Source organism: Pogona vitticeps, chromosome 8 (genome assembly GCF_051106095.1).
Source record: "Pogona vitticeps strain Pit_001003342236 chromosome 8, PviZW2.1, whole genome shotgun sequence".
Classification (NCBI taxonomy): Eukaryota; Metazoa; Chordata; class Lepidosauria; order Squamata; family Agamidae; genus Pogona; species Pogona vitticeps.
The window spans coordinates 13,586,353-13,613,796 of NC_135790.1; the positions used below are offsets into that span (position 1 = coordinate 13,586,353).

The window sequence follows — 27,444 nt, forward strand, 5'->3', positions numbered from 1 at the left end:
CATTTATTTCTGAAATCACACTATTATCCTTCTATAGAAACTGGATGACTTTGATGTGCGCCAGCTTTATGACTGCAATTGGATTGTAGTGAACTGCTCCACACCAGCAAACTTTTTCCATGTTATACGGAGACAGCTCCTTCTGCCCTTCCGAAAGCCGGTCAGTACAAAGAATGACTCTCCTAATATAAAAGGGCATGTGCTTTCCCTTCCCTCAATGTATCTTCCATATCTAATTAGGGACTAAAGTCATGTGGAGAGAGATAAAATGATGATAAGATGATTCTGCTCTCTTCTGTAGAGTCTTTTTGTTCTCTTATTTTTTTCATTGCATTATGCAAATACAAAGCCCTACTTTATGAAAAAAGGGAACTTGATACTCTAATCTAGAACCTGAAGCAAACTAAATGGATTTTACAACCCATGGGGGGATCCTGTTTATTCTGCAGCTGCAGGATACTTGGTATTTTTGGGAGCTCTGACTGATGTGTTACATGAATATCTACATGCAGACTTATTTCTGCTCCTCTTCAAACCAAATAGGTTGTGCTGCTTTCTTTAATAAACTCTAGTGTGGCCCCTCCACATTAATATCTTGGAGATTTTCAGTCAGTAATTGTATTGAGGTTTGTATTGATTATTTCATCAGAAAACACTATGTTTGTTTATTTAAATTAATGTCCTGGCTCTTTAATCACATCATCTAAATGAATTTTTATAGCAGATTGTGGTAAGACACATATGCCAAACTGCAACCCTTTTGATTGGACCAGAAGCAGAGTCCCTTCAGCTTCACAGTCTGTAGGCAGCCAGCAGTTGGAACACTGTCAGATCTGACAAATATAGAGATATAAGAACATTGCAATCAGATCAAAGAATTGTCTCCCCCAGCATTATGTCCCCAATCAGTAGTCACCATAGTCCTGACTTGCAGCTTTAAATAACCACCAATAAGTATTCTTTGAACTGTAGAGCTGGAAGGGACCCTATGGATCATTAAGTTCATCCCCTGTCAGGGAGGCACAATGAGGAATCAAAATCCCAACAACCTAAACCACTGAGCTAGAGGTTCCACTATGGTGGCTGCTAAACCTATCTTCCATAAACTTCCCTATCTTCCTAACATACTTTTAAAGATAAATAAGCTAATTATTCACACCACGCCCTCTGGTGATGCAATTTAGATAAGTAACATGTCTGTACCCTGATAGATGTGTATTCTCTATTTCTGCATAAACAGTACTTTTCTAGTAATCATGACTCAAATTCTGACTGCTCAAAAATGTAACAGCTGTGTTTGACTGACTGCAGATTATTGAACTTTCATTCATTAACAGCTGAACAGAACTGTAATAATTCAGTGTTTATTTAGGAAGTGTTTCTAGTCTAATTGCCATTAACCCCAAAAAATATCTTTTTCTTTTAGTTGATAGTTTTCACTCCAAAATCACTGTTGCGCCATCCTGAAGCTCGGTCGAACTTCGATGACATGTTGCCAGGTACAGAACGCTAGGTACTAGGTGCAGGGAAAGTCCTTATATTCTGCTGCCAGGAGGAAGAGCCATGATTTGGTTATCAAACTGTTTTACCTGAGTGACAGTAAGGTGGTGGTGGTTATTTTGGATTTAAAGGACAAAATAAGCACACCAATGAGGAAAGGTTATAAAACTTTATTTAAGAGACAATGAAATAGGAAAAAACACAGTAGAAAAAACTCACCGAATAAATGATGATACAGTAGCAAGAGCAGTATAGTGCAAGGTAACAGTATAAAATAGCTCAGCAAAGAATACCACAGAGCCCCAAAGTACAAATTAATAGAATAAAAGCAAAATAAATGAGATATGACCTACATCCTTTCTGCTTACCAGGAATCTTTGGAAAACAGTCATGGCTGGTTCCAAGCCCATGTACATCACCAGCCCAGCATGGCCTGTACTTCAGGCTCCCCAAACAGAGCCTTGGAGGACCTTACATTCTTTTACTGCTGTCAGTACTTGTAAAGAGAGCCACTCACCAAGTGGTACTGTGAGAAGAAGAACTCTTACTATTTGGCAGAGTGATAGCAACATGATCAAATTAATGAGCAAAGGAGTATCATCAAATACACCCAGCACCAGGTGTCTGAAGTTAGACCCTGGCCTAATATAACCACATGTTTTCTATTGCCCTTGGCCTGATACAGCTGGGATAAACCTGCTTTTCCCAGTCAGTTATTTTTCAGGTCATGCAGGGGCATGAGAAGAGAAGCAAAGCTGTGAAACCAAGCCACCTTCTAGAAAAGAATCCAGCAAAGGCTAGAGCAAGGCCTATCGACACAAACAAGCTTAGGCATAGAGGAAACACTGGTGAATACATACCACTATACCGTCTCATTATGACAAAGGCCCTCTGCATTGATACTACATAGATGAAATGATAGCTTTGCTTATTGGGCAGCTGTATCCCAAAACCACACTTAACTTTTGTACCCTGCTTCTCAAATTTAGCTTAATCTAATAATTTGATCATCATATTGTTGGGGGGGGGGAATGGTGACTCATTGCAGATTAGATTAGCAAAAATAATTATAACACATTGCCTTTCTTTCCTGCCTGCTTTTCCTACAAAGGCCTTTTACTATAAAGAGAACTTGAGTAGCATTGCAATTCTGAGCTTTCATTGCATACATTGACAATTGATGTCACCATGGCTCAGGGATAACCTGGTACAAGTAGCATCATATACAGAAACCAATGCTAGTTATCACTTACATGAGATCTGGAACCCCTTGAACCCAGGTCTAAGGCAATCCCTTTGAAGACTTCACATCTCTGAAAGGCAAGATGCTTGAGGAATGGTGTCTTGATACCTATTGGTGCCTCTTAAGAGAGCCATACAGAGGATCCTGTGCTACTTGTATCTGACCAAGGAACCTCACGTTCAGACTTGGCAGCTGGGAATGAATGTTACCAAACTAAAGTTGTACACTTTCTTTTGGTTCTGTATTAATTATAGAGTAGAGTAGCATCATAAAAGTTCAGTTTTATTCATGTAAATGTTACAGCATCACTGAATAGACTGGGCAGTATCCATTAAATGGGAGTCATCTTTTTTAAAAAGTGTATTACTATTAGGTGCATAAATCAAGACATGCTCAACTGAATCAGCTGCATATCTGTTTCCTATTGCCTCCACTTCACTGCCTTTGTTCTCTTTTCCTTGTGTTGAATTTTAGTTTGTAAGCTCCTCAGGCCAGGGCTCTTTATTCTTATACTCTGTAAAGTGCCATTCACACTGACAGTTTGGTGTAACTTCTATAAACAGCAATCTGTTCTCCATTACAGGCACACATTTCCAGCGCATCATCCCAGAAAGTGGTCTTGCTGCACAAAACCCTGATGAGGTCAAGCGAGTTCTTTTCTGTGCTGGCAAAGTCTATTATGATCTAACTCGAGAACGCAAAGCCCGCAGCATGGAAGCAGATGTAGCCATTACAAGGGTGGAGCAGGTAGGCCATGTCTGAGACGTATTTTTCTAAGTTACCAGTGTGGATCTACAGTATTATTTTCTAAGGTCCAAAGCCTATGTATGTCAAGAGTCTTGTTTTAAGTACTGTGCAGGAAGGAATTTTGGAAAGATGACTCTGCTGAAACTTCAGATTGATACAGTGGTGCCTTGCATAGCGATCGCTCCGTTGAGCGACGAAATCGCTTAGTGGCGGAGTTTTGCAATGGTCCCTATGGTGTTTTTTCGCTTTGCCATGATCGCGGGGAAGCGATCATGGCAAAGCGACCCTTTTTTAACAGCTGATCGGCGGTTTCAAAATGGCTGCCGGGAAAACAAAATGGCTGCCCGCTGTGTTTCCTCGCTTAAGAGGCAGCGAAAATGGCCGCCCCTATGGAGGATCTTTGCTTAAAGGTGAGTTTTTAGCCCATAGGAACGCATTAATCGCATTTTAATGCGTTTCTATGGGCTTTTTAATATCGCTTAGCGATGAAATCGCTTAGCAACTTTTTTTCAGAACGGATTAACGTCACTAAGCAAGGCACCACTGTATATCCAAATACACTACCCTACTGTTCCTTCTGAATATTTGTCTGGACAGAATAAAACAAACCCATGTTTCACATGATATCTGTGAATTTCAGGCAGCTGAGATTTTTACAGTGAGCATTTACAAGCTTCTTTCATAAGTGAAACTGTAGTCCTCCTTTTACTGCTTAGAACCTCTGAAGCAGTCCTGTTTTTCCTCCACTACATTTTGTCCGTGATGAACATCGGCTGCTCATAAGCCTTATGAACTCATTATCTTTTCCTCCCCCATTTTCTGTAGCTATCCCCTTTTCCCTTTGACCTCCTGTTGAAGGAATTTCATAAATATCCAAATGCAGACCTTGTTTGGTGTCAAGAAGAACACAAAAACCAAGGATATTATGATTATGTGAAGCCCAGACTTCGCACAACCATTGACCGTGCAAAACCAGTATGGTAAGTGACTCCTTCTCATGATCTGTAGATGAGGGTCAAGCTATGTATATTCACACTGAAAAGAGCAGAGGCATGTGCTCAAGCCTTTGTGTATGAGAGAAAGAAAGAATTAAAGACAGCATTACTAACCATAACTTCTAATTATTACTTGCAATGATAACATGCTGCAAAGGGATTGTCTTGAATTCCTGAATGGGAGTCTCCCTGTTGCATTGGTGGTCCAGGAACAGTCCTATTTTGTGGGGGGGAAAAACAGAGGAGACATAGGTCTAACATGGGCAGACTCCAGGGAGAGCTGCAACCCAGACATTCCTTTCTGGCAGCTAGGGAAGGAAGGGAGGAACATGAGGCTTTGGGCACCAGCAGTACTTTGTAGAATCTCCCAGTTAGTTTGTGTGAGTGCAGATAAGCCTTTCAGTTAATCGCCCTGTCTTTTCCTCTCTCCTTGTTGTAGGTATGCTGGGCGTGAACCTGCTGCTGCACCAGCCACAGGCAACAAAAAGACTCACCTGACTGAACTGCAGCGCTTCTTGGACACTGCCTTCAACCTAGACTCATTCAAGGGCTTATTTTAGATATATTTTGGAACTGGCTCCACAGAGCACTGTGCGTGTGCGTGTGTTTCTTTTTCCTGCTCAGTTCTTTTCTATGTCTTTGACTGTAGATCCTGTAAACTAACTTAAGGCATCTATTATTAACTGCTTGTTGGCTGTTGAGGAACTGTGCTGCAGCTCAAACTTCTGGAATAGTGTGATGTCACTCCGGAAGTCCCCATATCCTTCCTGAAAGATCTGGAACTAGTCAGCTCCACTGCTCCAGAATCAAGGCTTTGGAGGGGCTGGCTTTTGCCTCCCAAATGAGTCTCTGTGTTGGAGACTATAGGATAGTGCCTGAGTCATAGTGTCTAACCCTGGTTTTGAACCCAAAACACAAATGTATCCACCTAACAGGAGAAGAGATGCCGTCTTCTTTTTCCTTCTCCTGACTCACTATAACTGTTTGCTTTAGCTCTTCAGTTGCTCGAGATTTTCCTTTTCCTTCAGCTCCAAATTCCCAGCCCAGATGATCTTGGGCTGGCACCCCAGTCTTCACTGCATTTTCCTATGTTTAGGAACATAGCCAGTATGTTTAGCCTCATATTGATTGTGCAGATACTTTCAAATTCAGGCCATTTTTCTGCAGAAGGTTGATTTCCTTAAACAAAGGAGACAGAGTAATCCAGAAGGCACAGATCTGATTTCCTTGTTTAACAAAGCTGCCATCCTTGGAAATCCTCTGTCACTTCCTGGGTAGAAGTCTGTGTTAAAGGAATCTTATATATATATTCATATCATATGAGCCCTCAGGTTTGCTTAGTTTTGAGGCTCCAACTCTGTAATTAGAGAAAGCTGTATTTGGAAAGAATGAAAAATCATTGGTTCTCCACAAGGCAATTTCACTTTTGGGAAAATACATTATGAATGCCTCACCATGTTGTGTCCTTGCTCTTACCATGTCTACATATGGAACAGCAGCTCCATTTGAGACTGTAATCTGTCACTTGAGCACCAGGGTCAATTTTTCACCATTCACAGTTATATAGTCACCTTGCACACTTTTTTCTGAGATTCAGGTTGGCCAGAGGCCACTGTTTGCTGCATGTTTGCTTCGAACATTTACTTCACAGTATTAACTCTGCGTTTAATCTGAGCTGTCAAGTACTATTTGTGCATATGGCATTTGCAGATGTGGCATTGACTGAAATATGTTTGCAGGTTTTTTGAAAGCTAAAATCCTGTTTTTGTCTACATAAAACTTTAGACGAGACCTGCATCATGCCTGCCTAGTATTATTGATATACTCTGAAAACAACCATTTTTATGTCAGTGCACACAACTTTCTCTCTGGGTAGCATTTCTACCTGAGGTGCTACTTGGTCTGGATTCTTGTAGGTCTTTGAGCTAAGATTGTAAGCAGAGTTTATCTGTGCATGCACTTTTAACTTGAGAAGTAACAACGTGCTTCTTATTGAGGAACTGTGAGATTTAGGAACAAGACAAACACAGCCTATGTAGGGAGACCCTGCTTAATGAAAGCAAATCTCTTCAATGACTTTAAATGGACAATTTTAGAAGTCATTCCTCTCTCTGAGCTTTGCAACTTCTTTTGATTGTAGCCTTCTGTTTTTCTGGTGCTTCTCATATGTTGGAGTTCCTTCTGATTTTTTATTATATAACCCATTCCCAGACTACCACCCCTTTGAGGAACTAGAAAGTTCTCATAGTGTTCTGAGAATAGCTCGTTTGATTCTCTGCGAGCCTGAAATTGTCTATGTACACATCCATGCGCACAATGGAACATCTCAACTGCCCTTGGCAGTGATGGTGTAACTCATCTCTCACTTGAAATGCACAGACTAAAGAATAACCACATTTCAACCCTCATGCACTTGTGGCACTTGGCCATCCTTTTTCACTGATAACTGGCAAATGCTTTCAGTCACAGGAATTATGCAGGGCTCTGCCAGCAATAGAATGTACTTCAATATTTTTCTGTCCCTCCCTTTTTATGTAACATCCTATGGTGAATGCAGCAGTGATTTTATTTGCCCAAGGCAGTTCAGGAGATAAAATCCTCAACCCAGTAGAGCCTGTCTTGAACACACAACACGTGGAATTGCACTTCCTTCTAAGCCTGTGTCTATTTTTTGTCAGTCTCATTAGCTTCTGAACAGCTGCTGTCATGCCATATTGGAACCTATTTTCCTTTCCCAGCCAGCTGATGTTCTCAGCTGTCTTCTGTGAGAAATGTCCAACTCTCCATCAATCTACTTAATCTCCCAGTCACTACTGAAAGAAATTACAGCTTTTTCTATTCCCTGGCTTGCTTCTGTGTCTGCTGCCACCCATACCAAAAGTATGTGCCATCTTGTGAATAAAGATTTTTCTATTACATAAGTATCCATGCTGCTTCACTAGTGGAACCAGCATGCTTCAAAAGTGATGTCCTCTGTTCCAAGGGAGGCTGTCAGGATTCTTGTGTTTATGGTTACTCCAAGCCCACCTGCAAAACAGTTCCCTTAGCTCAGCTAAATAAATAAGTAAACTTGAGTCTAACTTATGCCAAAACATGAACTAGTGAAAGTGGGAAGTTGTCTATACTAGGTTTGCACGACTCTGGAGCTCCCCTCAGACTTGCAGCTTGTTGTGATTATTTTGGTTTTAAAATGAGAATCAGAGACTGTCTGGCTTAAACAATAAAGCCTGAACTTCTGTCCAAAGCATGTGCAGCTTACTCAGTTGTCAGATTTGCAGTCTTCTACGAATGCAACAGCCCCCTTTGGAGGACAGGTGGAATGGAAATCAGTAAAGGTCTGTTCGGTCTACAATCCTGTAAACTAGTTGACAAATGTTTTATAAAATGAGTTGACAACAATGGCAGGGAAAATGATATTATCTGAGTTATTTGTTACGGTTGGTATACAATGTTGCCTCCTTGACTCTGTATGAGAGACCACCTGTCTCCCAAGCAGTCTCACTAAAAACTCCAGTCTCTATGAAGTGTTTGTACCTGCAGGAGGATTGCGTGGTCTTGTTAAGCACTTTACAACCTTGTGTTTTGTGAAGAAACGCAGTGGTAAATGTTTGATCCTACATCAGAGGGAATGCAGACCTGTTGTTGTAGTATCTCAGTGTCTGGAGGTTCTGCTACTGCTACTGAAGCCTTAATTCTCACAGGATTGTGAGGGCGATTGCCTATGAAAAATAACATGGGTTTTAGAAAAGGAAAAATACAATTTGGAGACTTGCAGATGGTGCTTCTGGTAAGACAAAATATGTAAAGCAAAAGCAAAGCAAAGTGTGCTGCTTATATAGTGCCCCATAATGCTTAAACCTCTCTCATGGCTTACAATTTAATTATGCTGGCTATACCTTTGCCTACTCTGCCCCCACACCAATGAACTGAGTACCAATCTCGGAAGGATGACCACCTGAGTCAATTTTTATCTCGCTACCTGATCCTGAGATTGAACTCAGGTTATGAGTAGAGCATCTACTGCTTCAGCTGTAGCTGGCACTCCTGGGTTTCATTACAGCATAGTTGGCTTTATTTGTTCAAAGGAGTCAGTGTCCATATTGGTATATTTTGCAAGTAATTTCAAGGTTTCTGTCACTTTGCCTTTGGGTAGCAAGCATTAAGGGTAACATACCCTGACTTTGCAAGATTCAAACATAGAACTAGAACGTTAAGAGAAACGAGAGGTTCTTCTGAACTGTTCACCCAGAAGTTGACTTGTTTAGTGGCAAAAAATATAATAGCATCAAGAATTGGCACCATTAAATTAAGACCAAATTTGGTTATAATTAGAGCAACCATTTCATTGATAAGTCTTAGCCAATAGGTTTGAGTCAAAACCTATATATGGTAAACATGATTCCTTCTCACTTCTCAAGGAATTCTCCTACTATAATGAGCTTGTTACAATCCATACGTCATTTAAAACCCAATAATCTTCTCTCACATTTAGGTAAGCATATTTTTAATTATTTCAATAAACTAAAGGCTTCCCTGTAAGTGCCCTAACTATTGTAATATGATGGATGTAGCCAGAATTTTTTTGGTTCAAATCTTGCCCCGTACGGCACTTTTTATATAGGTGAATTAATTTTTGAAAGGCATCACTGAATGCATGTACAATGGGGCCCACATGAGGAGCCCATACCACCCTTAAGGCTGTTTCTGTGGCCCCTGGCCTTTTACGGTCCCTTTCTAAAAACCGGCTTTTCCCCAGAAGAAGAAGGTTAGAAGACCAAGGAGCAGCAATCTAACTTAAAGAAAGATCATCATAGTCTCCCACCCAGGTTTTACTACCCCAAACCACCTGCATTTCAAAACTGGAGGAAGATTTATGGCTACTTCTGATTCTTCTTTGTGGTCTCTGTGAATGCACAAAAAGGGTTAATCTGCACCTGCACAGGACTCTTCGGAACTTTCTAGAGCTTAAAAACACGTGATTATTGGCACGTTCCCCCACAGAGCGCATGCTCCGTCCGTCAAAAGGTCCCTCTGTTCCTTTTAGCTGCCGCTGAGGCTAGATTCCTTCACAACAACTAGAGCAACTTTTTCATATTGCAATTTTCAAACTAGAGCAACTTGTTCATATTGCAATCTTCAATCTCTATTCTCTGACGGCCATGATCATTGTCTCTTTTGTTTGGGGGAACAGCACCAAACTCACTCCTGTCCAGAGTGTAAGAGACTTAAATTCCGCCTGCAGCATCTTTGGTCTTTCCTGAGGGAAAAGTCCCTCAAACCTTCCAACCCTACAATTATGGAATCTACCTTGATGCCCATTCCAAGATCAGATTTGGCAGACCCGGTGTCGGCCCTGACCATGCCGTCGCCAAAACAGAAATCAACTTCCAAATCTTCCTCGAAGTCGAAATCAGCGTTGAGCTCAAAGCCATCCTTGACACGGGCTCAAGAATCCTCTCCTAAATGAAAGAGATGAGGCTAAGTAGAAGAAGGCTAAATGTCCTTCTAAGCATATTCAACCACTGGAGCCTCCTTCTCATCAACCAACTCTTCCATCTCCGATTCTAGAAGAGTCTTCCACAGAAGTACCTGATTCTTTGTCAGAGGTGGACAATCCTCTCCCACTACCTCTGGGCCAGGCTCTGACCTCTCTACTGAGCATCTCGCCCAGTCATGGCCCTTCGATGGCTGATGTTCTTTCCAGCCCCGCCTCAGCCCATATGAGCCCTGCATCCACAGGGTGGGCAACAGTAATTCAGCTCTCCAATTCTGACTCCTCCTTATGACAGCCACCTCCTCGCAAGTGTCTGGCAAAGCGGCACCATCTCTCACCTTCATATCGAGAGCCTCCACATCGGGAAATCTACTATCTACATAAGCCCTCTCGATGCCGATACCCCCCCCCAAGACTATTGGGAGACTTACTATGGAGATAGACGACACTGAGAGGACGACGTCGACCTATATTGTGAGGCTTATTATGAAGAACCAAAGAGGGTACGCTACGACTATGCCTATCCTTTTGAGTGTTTGCTCCCTGGCGTCGACATCATAGTCACTCTTCAAAGCCTCAGCCCAACCCGGTTGTGTCAATGCCATCCAAGTCATGTCTCAGATGTTGCCTGGAATCTGCCCACTCCAGATTCTGATGTGGCTGACAATCATCCGCCTTCACCATCTGAAGACGTCACCTCATATTCACAACTGGTTCTATGTATGGCAAAATCCCTCAAGCTCAAGGTTGAGCAGCCACCCCACTAAAGCAAGACCTCATCTTTGACAATATTAACCAAGACAAATCTCCACCACTCAGCCTAGCCTTCATTCCAGCCATGCTAGAACTCATAAGGGTCTTGGGACAAGCCATCCTGTTCCCTCCAAATTTCTATATAAGTAGAGAATATTTACAAAACCCACGGGGGTGACACTGCATTTCTCACTAAGCATCTGCCACCTAATTCAATCATTATCAAGTCCAATCAGGCTCAGGCTCAAAACTGCTTATTGGTAGCCCCTACTGATAGAGAAGCCAGGAAGCTAGACATCCTTGGCTGCCGTCTAGCATCCTTCATTATGCAGGTTGCCAATTACCAAGCGGCCATGGGGGCCTACCACAGGCAGTTCTGGAACAAAGTTCTTCCCATTCTACAGGCCTCCACAGAAGATTCCAGGGCACTCAACGTACATTTTGAGGCTTCCACCCTTGCAAAACAATAGTGCATAGCGGCACGCCACATTGCTGATGCAGCCTCTAAGTCTATGGCAACAGCTGTTGCATTTCACCGGCATGCCTGGCTTTGTTCGGCTGGCATCACTGATGATGCCAGATCCCGTATAGAAGACCTCCCCTTTGACTGAGTGGGTCTCTTCAACGACAAAACGGATGAGGTTATGGACAACCTCCATAAAATTTAAAAAAATAAATAAATCTTACTCCACACAACAACCATACAGATACCAGTGCACTCAGTGGTGGTGCCCTTCCAGCTTTCAACAGCCATATCAACAACGGTCATATCGCCAATACAAACCTCCTGCTACCAATAGGTCATATCCTGTGCCGTTCCCCTCCGCACCTCTGGCTTTCTTGTCTCAGGCCCCGGGTCAGTGTCGATAGCCATTCCATCGCCCTGCAAAGAAGGGCAAACAATATCTTTGACTTCAACCAACCCAAGATCCACAATACACTTTTTCATACCCATCCGTCCCCTTTCTTTCACAAATGGTCCCTCATCACCAATGACCACTGGGTGCTATCCATCATTTGCTGTGAATACTTTCTGGAATTCATAGAACTTCCACCTACAGGCCGCCTAAGGCATACCCCATACTCACCTGCTCTCCAAGAAGAAGTATCACTCCTTCTTCAGAAACAAATCATCCAAAAAGTTCCTGTACGTGGCCTCCACACCAGTTTCTATTCTCTGTACTTCACTGTTCCTAAACAAGATAGGGGCATCCGTCCTATTCTGGATCTAAGACATCTCAACACCTATTTTCAACCAAGGCGTTTTTGGATGGTCGCTCTCAACACTCATTCCGCTCTTCTCTGACGACTGTTTTGTCGTCATAGATTTTCAGGACGCATATTTCCACATCTTCATTCACCCACGCCATCACAGATACGTCCACTTCACTTTCATGGATTCCACTTACCAATTCTGCTCCCTTCCCTTCGGACTTTCCACCGCTCCGAGGACTTTCACAAAATGCCTCGCTCCAGTAGCCACATACCTTTGTCTACACAATATAACAGTTTTCCCTTACATAGATGACTGGTTAATTGTTGCAGAATCTTACCACAAGGCTTGAAGAGATACTTCCTTCACTCTTCAGACTTTGGTGGACCTCGGGTTCAAGGTCAATTTCAACAAATCCCATCTTGAACCCTCCAAACTATGGAGTACATCAAAGCTCATCACGACTCTACAGCCAGAGCTTTCCTCCCTCTCAAGAGGATACTCAAACTAAGGGATGCCATATGCCCCTTTCAACCTTTCACTTCAGTCTCAGCTCATCAGACTCAGCGCCTCCCCGGCCTCATGGCCTCAACCACATCAGTGCTTCAACACGCCAGGCTCAAAATGCAGTCCCTTCAAGCATGGTACCTGTCTCTATTCAAGCTGACTACAGACCACCCTTCAAAACCCCCTTTTAGTGACTCTGGAACTGGCAAATCAACTCACTAGGTGAACTTTTGCTCCACATCTCACTGTCGGTCGCCCCTTCTGCCCACTTCAACTCACCATCCAAGTCACGACAGATGCCAGCCCCACAGTTTGGAGTGCACACTGCGACAGTCACAGGATCCATGCCTTCTGATCAAAGAAAGAACAAATGTCGCACATCAACCATCTAGAACTGCTCACTGTCATCAAGGCTTTCTGTGCCTTCCAGTGTCTCATAGTGGGTCAAGCAGTTCAGGTTGCCACAGACAATGTGACTACCTTCTGCTATGTCAACAAACAAGGAGGCACTCATTCCCTTTCTCTCCTCTACCTTGCAGTTCAGCTCTGTGAATGGTGCTATATTCATCAGGCGTTTCCCGTTGCAGTCCATGTTGTAACCGAAGATGACATAGCAGACCACCTGAGTCATCTTACCACTCACACCCACAAGAGGGTCTTGGAGGCTGCTGTTTTCCTCCAACTTTGCCACCGTTGGGAGATTTCCACTCTCAATACTTTGCCACGGAACACAACCCAAAGTGCGACTACTGTTCCTGAGCCGGAAAGGGCACAAATTTTCTGGGAGATGCATTCATGGCAGGCTGAGGAACAGGCCTCCTCTACCTCTTCCCTCCCATTCCTCTCATCCAAAGAACAGTGATCCAACTCTGTCAATTCCAATTGAACACCATCCTCATAGCCCCATGGTGGCCCTGCCAGCCTTGGTTCACTCCACTGAGAGCCATGTCATCTGACTTCCTTCAACTTCCTCTCCACCTTCACTTGCTGACACAGCACAGTGGCAGAGTCTATCATCCTGACTTGGACTCGCTCCACATCACGGCATGGAGGATTCCCCCTCCATAGCTGCTGCTTTAGATAAAGCCAGGAAACCCTCCACTAAGTTGTTGTATTCCTACAAGTGGAGGACCTTTGCTGCCTCCAAGGGTCTGCCTACAATACCATTCTCGTTGGAAACTCTTCTCACTTTCCTCCTACATCTGTTTAACCAGGGTCTCACCCACTCCACTTTGAAGGTCTCTATTTCTGCCATTGTGGCTCACCAACCAACTGGGTCAGAGGCTTTGCACCTCTTTTCACACCCGACCTTAAAGAGATTTCTCAGGGGCCTTCCGAACATTCACCCTCTTCAGAGACCACCACTTCCCAATGGTCTCTCGAACTTTGTGCTCCACGTTCTCACTCGCCCTCCTTTCAAGCCTCTTCCCATGGCTCACCTCAAGCTCCTGTCCCTCAAGGTGCTGTTTTTGGTTGCTATCACATCTACTCTCCAAGCCAGCAAGCTGGCAGCTCTCAGAGCCAATGCCCCTTATCTTCAACTTCATTCTGATAAGGTCACTCTCTATCCTGATATTTCATTCCTGCCTAAAGTTGTTTCAGACTTTCACCTCAGTCGGCCTGTTATCCTTCCATCTCTCTTCCCTTCTCCGTTATCAGATCTCAAGCGCATACTACATATTCTTGGCGTCAGATAATCCATAGCTTTTTATGTCTCCAGGACAAAAGACTTTCGAAAATCTCCTCGTCTTTTCCTTTGTTACCATGGACCACACAAAGGTTCTCCAGCCTCATCGCAGATGATCTCTAGGTGGATAATCCAGGTCATTGCCCTGGCATACAAGCTGGCTGGTAAGCCCCCACCAGATATTCTCAAAGCACATTCCACCAGAGCCATGGCTACGTCTACCATCCTACTTGGTGGTATTAACATCACCAACATCTCTCGAGCTGCCACTTGGTTTACACTCTCAACATTTATCATTCATTACTGACTGGACGTCAGAGCCAAGAACTAAGCTGGCTTTGGCAGGGCCGTTCTTACTTCACTTCTAATGTGATGTCCCACCAACTGGTAAGTTAGCTTGCTAGCCACCCATTTGTGTGCATTCACAGAGACCACGAAGAAGAGAGGTTACTTACCTGTAACCATGGTTCTTCAAGTGGTCCTCTGTGAATCCACACATCCCGCTTGTCCTCTTCTCTGTCATGTTGTTGTCTTCATTTTCTTTGACAGCGGTGGACTTCTTTAGGAACTGAGGGACCTTTCAATGGGGGCGGAGCGTGCACTCCACAGGGGAACGTCCCACTAATCACGTGTTTTTAGTTCTAGAAAGTTCAGAGGAGTCATGCACACTTGCAGATTAACCCATTCATGTGGATTCACAGAGGACCACTCGAAGAACCATGGTTACAGGTAAGTAACCTCTCTTTTTGTTGTCTTTCATTTTTCTTCATTTTTGGCAGTACACTAGTGGTAAGACACTCATGAAACAGTGTATAAATGCATTTTATAAAGCAAATTATCCATCCAGTACAGCTGCCACAATTTCCAACCCTGTGAAAACTGATAACTATTGCCTTGTTCTCTACATTGGTACAAGGCAGAACAGCATGCATTTAACTGCTTCTGCAACGGTGGTATTGCTAATAAGAAAAGGAAGTAATGAAAAGAGCCACAATTGTTTAGTCCTCCTCTATAGATTTAGGGGTGTCATCTCTAGTCATGGGGGTAAATAAAAAAAGAATTCTGATATTTGTTAAAAATCGCTGATTCATTAAATATTCATCCCTTTGTATTCGTGATTTCCAGATACCCCGACAAATATGGATGAATATTTGTCCATTTTTATTCGTCCCCCATATTTATACCACAATATGAGTAATTTAAAATGCTAGTGAAAAGGCAATTGTCTTGCGCATAATTACTATCTACCTATTTAATGAGGTGAAAAGAGCAGGAGCAGAGACCAGGTGCAATAAGATCCAGGAAAAAGTAAAAAGCAAAGTGTGCTGTATCTGCCCCACAGAGCTTCAAGCACTCTCTGGGCGATTTACAAATTAATTATGTAGACTACAATTCCCCTTCCTCCAGCAAGCCAGGTACTCATTTTACCGACCTCAGAAGGCTAGAAGCCTGAGTCAACTTTGAGCTGGTTACCTGGGATTGAATCTTGGGTCGTGAGCACAGTTTTGGCTGCAGTATAGCAGTTTAACGTCACCAGGCTCAGTAGGAAGTACGTAATCTTAGTGTCAAGCTCAAGGAGTGTTCCTCCAGCAGAAGTCAGGAGATGGAAAATGTTGTTTGAACTACAACTCCCAGAATGACCCCACTGACTATGCTCACTAGAGTACTGTTGCACCATCAGTGGCAGCCATGGGGAAGCCTGCTTGCATGGGTTTAGGAGAGTGTCAAACTCAAAACTGTGTACTACACATAGTATTGATGATGTACAAAAATATCTCTTTTGAAACCTCTAGATGTTAAACATTTTCCCATACTCCCACATTAGGCCAGGAGCTATTTGGAATGTTCAAAATAATTCCATGTTGGCAGACGAAAACTGGCTCAATAAAGCCATTAGGTGGCAGCAGAATATTAGTTAGCATTGACATGAGATACGGTACTCTCTTTTGTTGAACCAATTTATATTGACCCTAATAGGGCTTTCAAGGTAAGTGAGATATTTAAGGAATGGTTTTGCTAGTTCTGTCCCCCAGTGAATTTCCTTGACTTAACAGGGATTTGAACCCTGGCTTCCAGATTCCTGGTCCATCACCCTGTTAGCTATCTTTATACAGTATACCTTTTCATCCTCTGAACCTGTGCCTTTCCTTTTCTTCAGTTTAGCTCCACTTCAACCTAGAGAGAACGAGTAAGGCTGTGAGAATGGTTTCAGAGCACCCACTTAATTACACTTTGGATGAACTTGGATCTCCAAAATCTCAGCCCATCTCCCAAACATTTATCTTTAAAATGTTGCAAGCTTTTTAGTTTCACAAAGCTCTTCAGGCAAAACTAATTCTCACACCATTAAAAGGTAGAATGAGGTCTTAGGCAAAGAGAAACCACCAAAACTTCAGCCTTCCCCCCAAACCAGAGTTTAGTAATCTCCATGTTGTAACTAAAGGAGTCTTCGTGTCAGTTCCATGTTTCATTCCTGCTAGAAATGGGATCTCCATATACAAATATGAATATCCCAGACCCAGGTGGCCAGGAAGCCCAGTCCTGCCTCTCCAAACTGACCCATCCACTTACGAGTCACCACGTAGTGCACACAGCCAGCATCATGTTCAGTGCGTCAATCTCAAACATGGACTGGCTGGTGCTTAGAATTATAGAACAGAATAACAGAATAGTGAAGTTGGAATGGGTCTATAAGGCTATCAAATCCAACCCTGTGCTCTCGATGCAGGAATACAAAACAAAGGATATTAGCTAGGTGGTTGTCTAAGTTTCTCTTGAATGCCTTCACAGTTGGAGCACTTGCCACCTCTTGAGGCAATTTGTTTCACTGTCATACTGCTCTAACAGGACGTTTTTCCTGATATTCAATCAAAATCTGCCTTCCTGTAACCTGAGCCCATTGTGGCATGTCCTGCACTCTGAGATGATCTAGAACAGGTCCTACCCCTCCTTTAGGACATTCTTTCAAGTATTTGAAAAGTGTTATCATTCGTCTTCTTTTCTCATGCCCAGTTCTCTCAGCCTTTCCTCGTAGGGCTTGGTTTCCAGCCCCCTGCTCATCCTTGTTGCCCTCCTCTGCTCTTGTTCCAATGTCTCAACATCCTTCTTGAAGTGTGGTGTCCAGAACTGGACACAATACTCAAGGTGATGCCTAACCATTGCTGAATAGAGGGAAACTAGCCTTTCTCCCTTTCTGCGCTGAGCAGGGAGAATCGTCATCCCACCCCCTGGCTGGAGTGGCCAGAAGTGCAGGGAGGTGGAGAAGCACCAGCCAGGCTATCTCCGAGATTGGCACGACAAGCATGATTCTGGCCCTGCACACTGTGTGGGGTGACCCATAAGTGGACAGGTTGGTTCAGGAAGGCAGGACTGGGCATCCTGGCCACATTGGTCTGGAATATCCCATCTCTAATTCCTGCAGATTAGAATGTAGTGCTTCTGTTACCTTGAGCAACATATTTGAGGATACTTCTTTTTATCAAGCCTCTGTGCTGTACAGTCAGAAGACCAGCAGTCATAAGATTGAATCCACGCGACAGAGTGAGCTCCCGTCGCTTGTCCCAGCTCCTGCCAACCTAGCAGTTCAAAAGCATGTAAAAATGCAAGTAGAGAAATAGGTACCACCACGGTGGGAAGGTAACGGCGTTCCGTGTCTAGTCGCACCAGCTACGTGACCACAGAAACTGTCTTCAGACAAACGCTGGCTCTATGGCTTGGAGACAGGGATAAGCACCACACCCTAGAGTCAGATACAGCTGAACTAAATCTCGAGGGGAACCTTTACCTTTACCTTTTTATCAAGGTTAGGAAAAGTAAATGTTGTTTTTCCCTGTCACTGTGGACTATTGAATGTTCCCCAGACAGATATCCTTCCCCAGTCCATTCAAAAGGGGGAAGTCAATCATCTACAGTGAGTCCCAAGACAGCAACTTAAGTGAGCATGCAGGTCACAAAGTCACCTTTTTCTCTACTATGGCGTGATTGCTGTTACAGTAATTATTTATAAATTTACATCCATAAATATAAATTAGCACATGTAAATGTCCTTTTTTTAGCAATAGAGTGGTGCCTCGCACAACGAGTGCCCCGTAGAGCGATGAATTCGCTCTACGAGGACGCTTTTGCGATCGCTAATGCGATCGCACAGTGATGGCCCCAATGGGCGAAAATCGCAGAGCGAAGGTCGGTAAGCGGTTCGCTTACCGCCCTTCACTTTGCGACCCGCCAATCAGCTGTTCCGCGACTTCAAAATGGCCGCCGGAACAGCCGAAAGGGCCGGGCGCAGCGTTTTCGCGCCCTTGGTAAGCGAGGGGAGGGCGCGAAAACGCTGCCGGAACAGCGGAAATGGCTGTGCGCAGCGTCTTCGCGCTCTCCCCTCGCTTACCAAGGGCGCGAAAACACTGCACCCGGCCCTTTCGGCTGTTCCGGCGGCCATTTTGGACCCGCCGATCAGCTGATCGCAGCCATTTTCGTGCCCTCGTTCAGCGAGGGGAGGGCGCGAAAATGGCTGCCGGACCCCAGAAGCATCGCTGAACGGTGAGTTTTCAGCCGATTTGGAACGCATTAAACGATGTTTAATGCGTTCCAATGGGCTTTTCTGCCCCGCTCAGCGATGTTTCACACAGCGAGGGTTAATCCGGGACGGATTAACCTCGCTGTGCAAGGCACCACTGTACATAAATTTCCGCCTTCTTTTAAAGCAAGACATTGTAAAAGAACTCTGGAAGAAATGACATTAGTGGACATCTCAACTGAGGGCCACCTCTTGGTGTTCCTTGAACTGCACAAGATTAAGAATGCTGTTACCATAGCAACTGGCTGCTACTTTTTAGAGGAAAGAAGGTTGCCACCTGGCTAGTTTTAAGGCATCATGCATCCATGTCTGCCTTTTTAACAAACACAATTTCTGATTTTTTTAATTAATTGTATCATGCGTGCATGTATTTAAATAAGTTAACATTTTGTAAATGAAGAAACTACAGTAACAGTCACTAACACCTGTGGTCTACAGCTAAAATGCTTCTGAAATAAATGTAGTTGAACTTTAATAATTTGGGGTTGCTGATAACGAAAATTATGCTTAAAATGGTTGATCGGCCCTAGTTGTCAAGATATGCTATTGAGTGTGGCCCTTGACTTGTGAACGGCACCGTATAAACAAATTATAAAGTGAAGAGATCTCAGTTTAAACCAGAAATGACTAAAATGCATCTTTGACTGGATATATGAATAAATCTATAACTGGGTTTGGATGATACATTCTTTTCAGGCAACAAATAACCAAGATCAAAACTCGTTTTGGACCAAGAAGATAGGTGGCTTGAGAGAGGGGTCAGGGAGGCCATACATATGCATAAAGAAAATCTCTCACTCAGCAGGGCTCCACCCTAAACCATAAACACATGAGAAGACATAGATTTACAATGTATTATTGAAACGCTAGTATTTACACAATATAGATAGACACAACATGTAAACACTTAAATACCTTGGAGACAGTAGCCACTCAGTTGTTTTAATTGTCATATTTAAATTCAGCACATCAAAATACATAATAAATAACACATTTTATCTCTGAAGCAGATTACTTCTAAAAAATTGTAGATGAGTAAAACGAATGGTCACTGTTGGCAACGTAGCAGTGTCAACTGAACCATATGATTACTTGGTGTGTTTCTGTTCCCTCTGACCTTATAGCTTAAATCCCATAGACCCACACACCCCTGTGCTCCAAGCTACTGGTACATATATCTGTAATTAACACTTCTTGTATCTGATGACCTAGGCAGTTGGATCACTGACATTCATGGGATACGGAATGTTCAAATCTCTTCAGGTGCCCCAGGAGAGTTTGTTAAAATGGCCAGTCCTCTGGAAGTAGCAGTTGCAGAACCCAAGGTCTCTACAGTTGGAAGGCAACCAAAAGACCATCTAATCCAAGTCGTCCTAGTTCTGTAATAGACTTCTGTTGGTAAATAATTATAAGTATCTACTTACCTTGGTGTTTCACTGAACTCAATGAGCCTTACCACTGAGGTGGTATTGGCCAGATTATGCTACTACATATAAGAGGCAACCTCTGCTTTTCTTACTGTATTTTCACACCAGAAATGAAATACAGTAGATCAGTGGTTCTTAACCTTGGGTTACTCAAGTGTTTTTGAACTGCAACTCCCAGAAACCCCAGCCAGCACAGCTGGTGGTGAAGGCTTCTGGGAGTTGCAGTCCAAAAACACCTGAGTAACCCAAGGTTAAGAACCACTGCAGTAGATGACCTTGGGTCGGTCAGACTATCCCAGCCTGATCAACCTCACAGGGCTCTTGTGAGGATAAAGTGTGGAGGAGGCAAGCCATGCAGGCCATCTTAGGAAAAGTGTGATATTAATGCAACAAATAAAATAAATTATTGCTGTATTATCTTATTCAATGTGACCCTTGACCCATTCAATACAATCTGCAGCCACTTAGGAATTGCATCTTCACTGTTCATCTTCACTGTAATCAATCCCTTCCAAAATGTAGACACTATTTTGGATGATGTGGTTTTTTAATGTATTTCAGAAAATAGGAATCTGCTTATACCCTGTCAGACAGTGAATTTAGAGCAAGCACAGAAAACCTGTGGTGCTTCAGATGTCCCCATCAGCTCTTGACAGGATAACCAGTGGTGAAGGTTCATGGGAGATGTAGTTCAACAACACTTGGAGGGTTACCAGTAGCCCATCCTGTGACTGATAATGAGGATCCAGGTTTCCAGGTGAGATCTTTCCCAGGCTACTGGAGATGCCGATAACTGGAACTGGGATTTTCTACAGGCTGAGGAGGTTTTGCACCACCGAGCAGAGCATCTTCTGGTCTTTCTAAGGATAAGGGCTATTTGAGCCCCAAGAATAGATATTTCTTGACCTCATTATCTTTCAGCACTGGACGTAGCTATGCTACCCATGATTGTGTGAATTATAGCCCAATATCTAAAGAAACGCAGGCTGTTCACCCCTTCTCTACAACTAAACCGCATCAAATATATTTCCCCTTATCCAGACCTTACCCAGTTCCTGGCAACATCTAAGAGCATTAAAGCTACCTAGAAGGCAGTTATTGGATGCACAACGTAATGTGGTGAAGGGGTTTGAGTATGTCAGTGAAGGTAAGAACAATATTGTCAGAAGATCAAAGAAATCAAAGGGAAATTTAAGTGTAGATTAGGAATGCTGAAAAACCAAGAGGGAAGTACACTATCTGACCAGGAGAAAATAAAGAGAAGATGGAAACAGTATACTAAAGAGCTATACAGAAGAGAGGAAAAAATGACAGATTCATTTGAAGAAGAATCCTATGCCAAAAAACCTGCATTTCTAGAAAGTGAAAAACACTCTGGAAGTATAAGGAAAAATAAATCACCAGGTGTAGATGAGACAACGATGGAATTGTTTCAAGCCACGGAGACTGAATCTGTCAAAATCCTAACAAGAACATGCCAACAAATATGGAAAATAAAACAACAGCCCACAGACTGAAAATGTTAAATATACATTCCAGTCCCTAAAAAAGGAGATGCCAAAGAGTGCAGTAACTATAGGACAATTGCTTTGATTTCCCATGCAAGCAAAATGATGCTCAAAGTGTATCAACAAAGGCTTTTACCTTATATGGAGCAAGAAATGGCTGATGTTCAAGCTGAATTTCAAAAAGGAAGAGGCACTCAGTATCACATTGCAAACATCCACTGGCTACTGGAGCACAGCAGATGGTTTCAGAAGAAGATAAGTCTATGTTTTAGAGACTACAGCAAAGCCTTTGTGTAGATCGCAAGAAACTATGGGTTGTTCTGAAAAAAATGGGTGTGCCTGAGCAGTTGATGGTTCTGATGCGTAACTTGTATTGTGGAAAAGCAGCTATGGTTAGAAAAACATATGGAGAGAGAAAATGGTTTCCTATAATCAAAAGTGTCTGACAAAGGTTAATTTATCCACTTAGCTATTCAATCTGTACACAAAACATGCTATATGGAAGGCCAGACTAGATTTAGATGAAGGAGAAGTAAAAATTGGCAGAAGACATGTCAAGAATTTAAGATATGCAGATGACAAAGTGAAAGAAGAAAGTTCCAAAACAGGACAGAAGAAGAAGACAAAAATAACTACTATAGAAGAACTGCAAAGCTTTGCGCTGACAATGGAGAAATTGATATAATTAGTGATTTTGTATACCTTGGATTGTCGTCAGTACTAAGGGAGACTGCAGCCAAGAAATCAGAAGAAGACTGAGACTTGGAAAGGCCAGCAATGAAAGAACTGGAAAAGATCACCAAGTATAAGAATGTGCCACTGAAGACCAACACCAAGATCATTTATACTCTTGTATTTCTGATCGCCATGTATAGGTGTGAAAGCTGGACAGTAAAGAAAGCTGACAGGAAAAAAATGATTTGTTTGAAATATGCTGCCGGAGGAAAGCTTTGAGGATATCCTGGAGTGCCAGAAAGATGAACAAGTGGGTCGTAGAACAAATCAAGCCTGAACTATCTCTCTGGAGGCAAAAATGTTGACGCTGAGGCTCTTCCACTTTGGGCATATCATGAAAAAAGACAGGATTCTCTGACAATAATGCTGGGAAAGGTGGAAGGAAGCAGGAAAAGAGGAAGACCAAATACAAAACAGATGTACTGTCTACAGTTGTGTTCAAAATTATTCAACCCCCAATGCTGTAAAGGGGTTTAGGGACTATAGTGTACATTTGGAATTGTATTCAGAATGAAATCCTACAAGGACGTTTTAAAGAACCAAATGCAACTAAAATAACATCAATTGTTTATGTAATACAGTAGTAAATGTTTCTTTTGTGGTTTCTTCATTGCCACAATTATTCAACCCCTTAAAGACTACCACTCTGAAGAAGAGAGGTTCATTCAGGTGTTTTCGATCAGGTATTGAAAACACCTGTGGATGTCACCGAGCACCAATCAAGCATAATAAGCACCAATTAGGCAGCTTTAAAAGGACTGTGATACTCAGCTCCTTCTAGACATTTACTGGTGTGGTTACAAACATGGTGAAGTCAAGAGAATGGTCCAGGAAGACAAGAGAAGAGGTGATTTGTCTTCACAGGAAGGGCAATGGCTATAAGAAGATTGGAAAGAAGTTAAACATACCAAGAGACACCATAGGAAGCATCATTCACAAATTCAAGGCAAAGGGCACTGTTGAAATGCTACCTGGTCGCGGAAGAAAGAAGATGCTGACTTTGACTGCTGTGCGCTACCTAAAGCGTAGAGTGGTGAAAAGTCCCCGTGTGACTGCTGAGGAACTGAAAAAAGATTTGTCAGATGTGGGTATAGAAGTTTCAGCTCAGACAATAAGGCGCACACTGCGTAATGAAGGTCTCCATGCCAGAACCCCCAGGCGCACCCCCTTGCTGTCTCCCAAGAATAAGAAGAGTCGACTGCAGTATGCCAAAAGTCATGTGGGCAAACCACAAAAGTTGTGGGATAGTGTTCTGTGGACTGATGAAACAAAATTAGAACTGTTTGGGCCCATGGATCAACGCTATGTTTGGAGGAGGAAGAACAAGGCATATGACGAAAAGAACACCTTGCCTACTGTGAAGCATGGCAGAGGGTCAATAATGCCTTGGGGCTGTTTTGCTTCTGCAGGTACAGGGAAGCTTCAGCGTGTACAAGGTACCATGAATTCTCTTCAGTACCAGGAGATATTGGATGAAAATGTGATGCAGTCCGTCACACACCTGAGGCTTGGGAGACGTTGGACCTTTCAACAGGACAATGATCCCAAGCATACCTCCAAGTCCACTAGAGCATGGTTGCAGAGGAAAGGCTGGAACATTTTGGAGTGGCCATCGCAGTCACCAGACTTAAATCCGACTGAGAACCTCTGGTGGGACTTAAAGAAAGCAGTTGCAGTGCGCAAGCCTAAGAATTTGACTGAACTGGAAGCTTTTGCCCATGAAGAATGGGCGAAGATACCCGTAGATCACTGCAAGACACTTGTGTCAAGCTATGCTTCACGTTTAAAAGCTGTTATAACTGTAAAAGGATGTTGTACTAAGTACTAAGATTGAATGTCACTTGGGGGTTGAATAAAAACTAATAATGATGTGAGCACAGAAAAGACATTTGTGGTTATTTCATAATAAACTTAAGGTTATATTTCTCTGACCTACAAGTGCCTCTTTCATGTAAATGTAAGCAAGATGACTGAATGATCAAAATCAATGTCAAAATGGCCAAAACTTTCAATTTCAGTGGGGGTTGAATAATTTTGAACACAACTGTAAGTGAAGCCACCGCCTTGAATTTGCAAGAGCTAAGCAGGGTTGTTGAGGACAGGACATTTTGGAGATGGCTCATTCGAAGGGGTCGCCACTCACTGTGAGGCAGAGGCAATTTGATGGCATATATCAACAAAGGAAGGCAGTTTTGTTTCTTTCCTCCCTGGATAGCACAGGCGGGGAGAGATTCTCTCACCACAACAGTTTACAGGGTTATCCTGATGCTCTTCCCTTGAAGGTCTGCCTTGTGATGCCATGGAATTATTGGAGGGTGTGTGCACTCCTGGCACATGAATGTGGATTATCGCTGCCCTTGTGTGGGCTCCAGTCCAATGTGCAAGTGTTGTGCAGCAGACTATGAGCAGACATTACTGTTTAGGACAAACTCAAAATGCCTCTGGTGAACACAAAACAAACTGCAGCTGCCATCAGCCAGCAAGAAGGCATCTGTCTTCATTATATTCTTGGAGATTGTTAAGGTAGCTCCAAGGCATTTTGCTCTTTTCCTATATTGGTGGAACATATTTTGTTTTTGTTATATGTGTTCTTCAGTGTGAATTCTGAGAGCTGCTTCCTATTCCTCTATTTATCTATTTAGCAGCAATAACAAATTAGTATCATTTAACAATGTAATAAAGCAAAACAGGAAGTTAAACATCTGTCTAAAAGGCCTGGGGAAAATTAAAAACTAAAAAGACAGCTAAATCAGGACAGGCTGAACTCTCTGAAGTCCAAAAGGCAGAAATCAAGCAAGAAGGTCTGCTTTCTGGGCACCACTTCCATACTCTCTCTGTAGCACAGAGATCTGAAGGAGGGACAGGCCTCTGGGAGTTGTATTCCATAAAAATCACTCTTCCAACCTCTGTTATTTAGTGCATTCATTCAGGCAGCCTTTTTTAATAGGAGCAGAATTCTTTCTTCTTTACGTATAATATTCTTATATCATCCTCTCACCTTATGCTACCAGGCCTTGTATTGAAAATACAGTTTTTAAAACACTTATATAATGTACAACAAAAAGAACAGCAGCAGATATAGGTAGATACATATAGATATAGACGTATAGATATGTAGATGTAGAATCACTAAATAAAGCAGTTTAAAGTGCCTGGGCACAAAAAAAAAAAAAGATTTTGGTCTGGCATACATGACACTTCCATAGGGAGGGTGTTCCTCAATCAGGGAGACAGTGCTGAAACTGCCTTCTGCTGCCTTCTTAAATACCAACCATTATTGGAAAAGGGTCCCTTTGGTGATCTTAAAACACAGGCACTTGAGCAGATGGTAGGCTGATTCTCCACAGCCAAGTGCCAAAGGCCAAAGCAAAGTGTCTGATTGTATACTACCCCATAATGCTTAAAGCACTCTCTAAGCAGTTTACAACATAATTGTGCAGGCTACACATTGTTCTCCAACCCAGCCAGCAGGGTACTTAATTTACCAACCTCAGAAGGATGGAATGCTGAGTCAACCTTGAGCCAGCTACCTGAATCTGTTTAGATCGAACTCAGATCGTGAGCAGTCTTGGCTGCAGTAGTCCAGTTTAACCACTGTGCCATGAGGCTCCAGCTATTTTGGGGCAGAAACAAACAGTCTGTCATTAGAGAGAAAGCACACTAGTGATGGCAAGACCTGATTCAGGCAGACTTCCATGCTCGAGAAGTCAAACTTCAAAGGGATCCTGTGCTTAAGCCCTGAAGACCAATCACAACACAAAGCAAATTATTTGGCAATGCTGTGAGGTGAGAGAAGTTTTTGCTGTGGCACTCATATGCGATCTGTCATCAAGGGTTTCCTTGTTACAAAAGGTAATATCTCTTTCTGTCTGTGGTCCTAAGCTGCTTGAAGCTTTAAATTTAAATGCCTTCAGTACTTAGCTCTGGGCTTGAAAGCAAAGGATAGCCTATGTTACTCCTATAAAGTGGTGCCATATAACTGGACAAGCAAAAAGCCTGCTAGTTTTAAAGTTTCCAAATTGTTGCCAAGGATAGCGCCAAATGCAGTGCATGACAGTAATATAATGGGAATATTAGCAAAGCACAAATCATTGTAGAGAGATAATCCCTAACCAAGAAAGACAATCTTGGCAAATCAGAAGAAGCTGGTAAAACTGGGGACAGCACTACGTCTGAGAGGTCCTATCCAAAAACTGGTGTGCAGTGCACTCCCCCCCCCACCTCCCTCCCAGACAAAAGTTGCCTACTAGTAAAAAAGAATTCTAGCCACTCAACTACCTGGATCTGATAAGCTGAACAAACATGGGAACAAACAAAACGCTCCATGGGCCAGTCCCACCATTAGAGGGTGTGTGTGTGTCAGGATTTGGCCCACACCATCCTGGCAACTGCAGGATTGGGGCCAGCCTGACCCAGCAAGGGCCTAGTGTTTGCAGGCTCAGGCCCTGGCCTGTAGAGCAGCTGCTGGGCCACTCAGGAGGCTCACCTGCCAGAACTTGCCTGGCCACAAAGGTCTTTGGCCCTGCTTGTTGTTCTTCGTACCTTGCTGCTCCTGAGTCCCTGCGTTCCAGTGTTTCTGTTCCTGCCTTCGCCCCTGCTTGCCTCCTGCATCTCTGCTTTGGGACTCCTGTGTTCCTGCACCTGTTTCTGTTCTTGCTCCCTCCTGGCTCCCTGCATCTCGGCACCTTGTTTTGGCGCTGTGCCCCCAGCCCGGTGCTTCTGCTTGGTCACAGCCAACTGCGCAGTGAGTGCCTTTGGACTGGATGGTGGGCGGGGTCCTGGCGCCCTTGCCCCTGGGGAGGAGGGGCCGCCTGGGATATCTTGGACTGTGACACAGGGATTTGGGGGTGTCTTGAAAGGATGCCAATAGTTAGCTACTTCCTTTATTTGTTGCGCTTTTATTCTTGGGAGCAAAGAGGCATCTTCTGACAAGGTGTCAGGAAAAAAACCTGGTTAGCCTGCTCTGACTTCCTTTCCCTTTGGCAACGTGAATGAGACGAGAGCTGCAGGTTGCTCGTAATGTCTCCTGAAAACATCTCAGCACCAAGGGTGTCTTCACATG

The 27,444-nt window shown here is 43.3% G+C and overlaps 1 protein-coding gene and 2 long non-coding RNA genes across 6 annotated transcripts in view; 1 reads left to right on the top strand and 2 right to left on the bottom strand.

Annotated features, from left to right (window-relative positions):
* Positions 1 to 7,896, top strand: part of OGDH (oxoglutarate dehydrogenase) — a 74,164-nt gene extending 66,268 nt beyond the window's left edge. For all 4 annotated transcript variants that reach the window (XM_020803565.3, XM_020803564.3, XM_020803566.3 and 1 more), the window contains 5 exons: positions 38 to 160; positions 1,427 to 1,499; positions 3,327 to 3,490; positions 4,316 to 4,470; positions 4,925 to 7,896. In XM_020803565.3, the coding sequence (XP_020659224.3) occupies positions 38 to 160; positions 1,427 to 1,499; positions 3,327 to 3,490; positions 4,316 to 4,470; positions 4,925 to 5,045 (636 nt within the window). In that variant the 3' untranslated portion in view covers positions 5,046 to 7,896. The remainder of the gene's footprint in view (positions 1 to 37; positions 161 to 1,426; positions 1,500 to 3,326; positions 3,491 to 4,315; positions 4,471 to 4,924) is intronic.
* A 186-nt stretch (positions 7,897 to 8,082) lies between these two features.
* On the bottom strand, positions 8,083 to 27,032 carry LOC144584190 (uncharacterized). The gene is made up of 3 exons (XR_013538287.1): positions 26,925 to 27,032; positions 16,259 to 16,314; positions 8,083 to 8,204 (listed from the first exon to the last, which is right to left on the bottom strand). It is a non-coding gene; the product is annotated as an uncharacterized LOC144584190 (long non-coding RNA).
* Positions 9,825 to 12,827, bottom strand: LOC144584191 (uncharacterized). Its single transcript, XR_013538288.1, has 3 exons — positions 12,732 to 12,827; positions 11,517 to 11,615; positions 9,825 to 9,944 (listed from the first exon to the last, which is right to left on the bottom strand). It is a non-coding gene; the product is annotated as an uncharacterized LOC144584191 (long non-coding RNA).
* Positions 27,033 to 27,444: the final 412 nt, after the last annotated feature.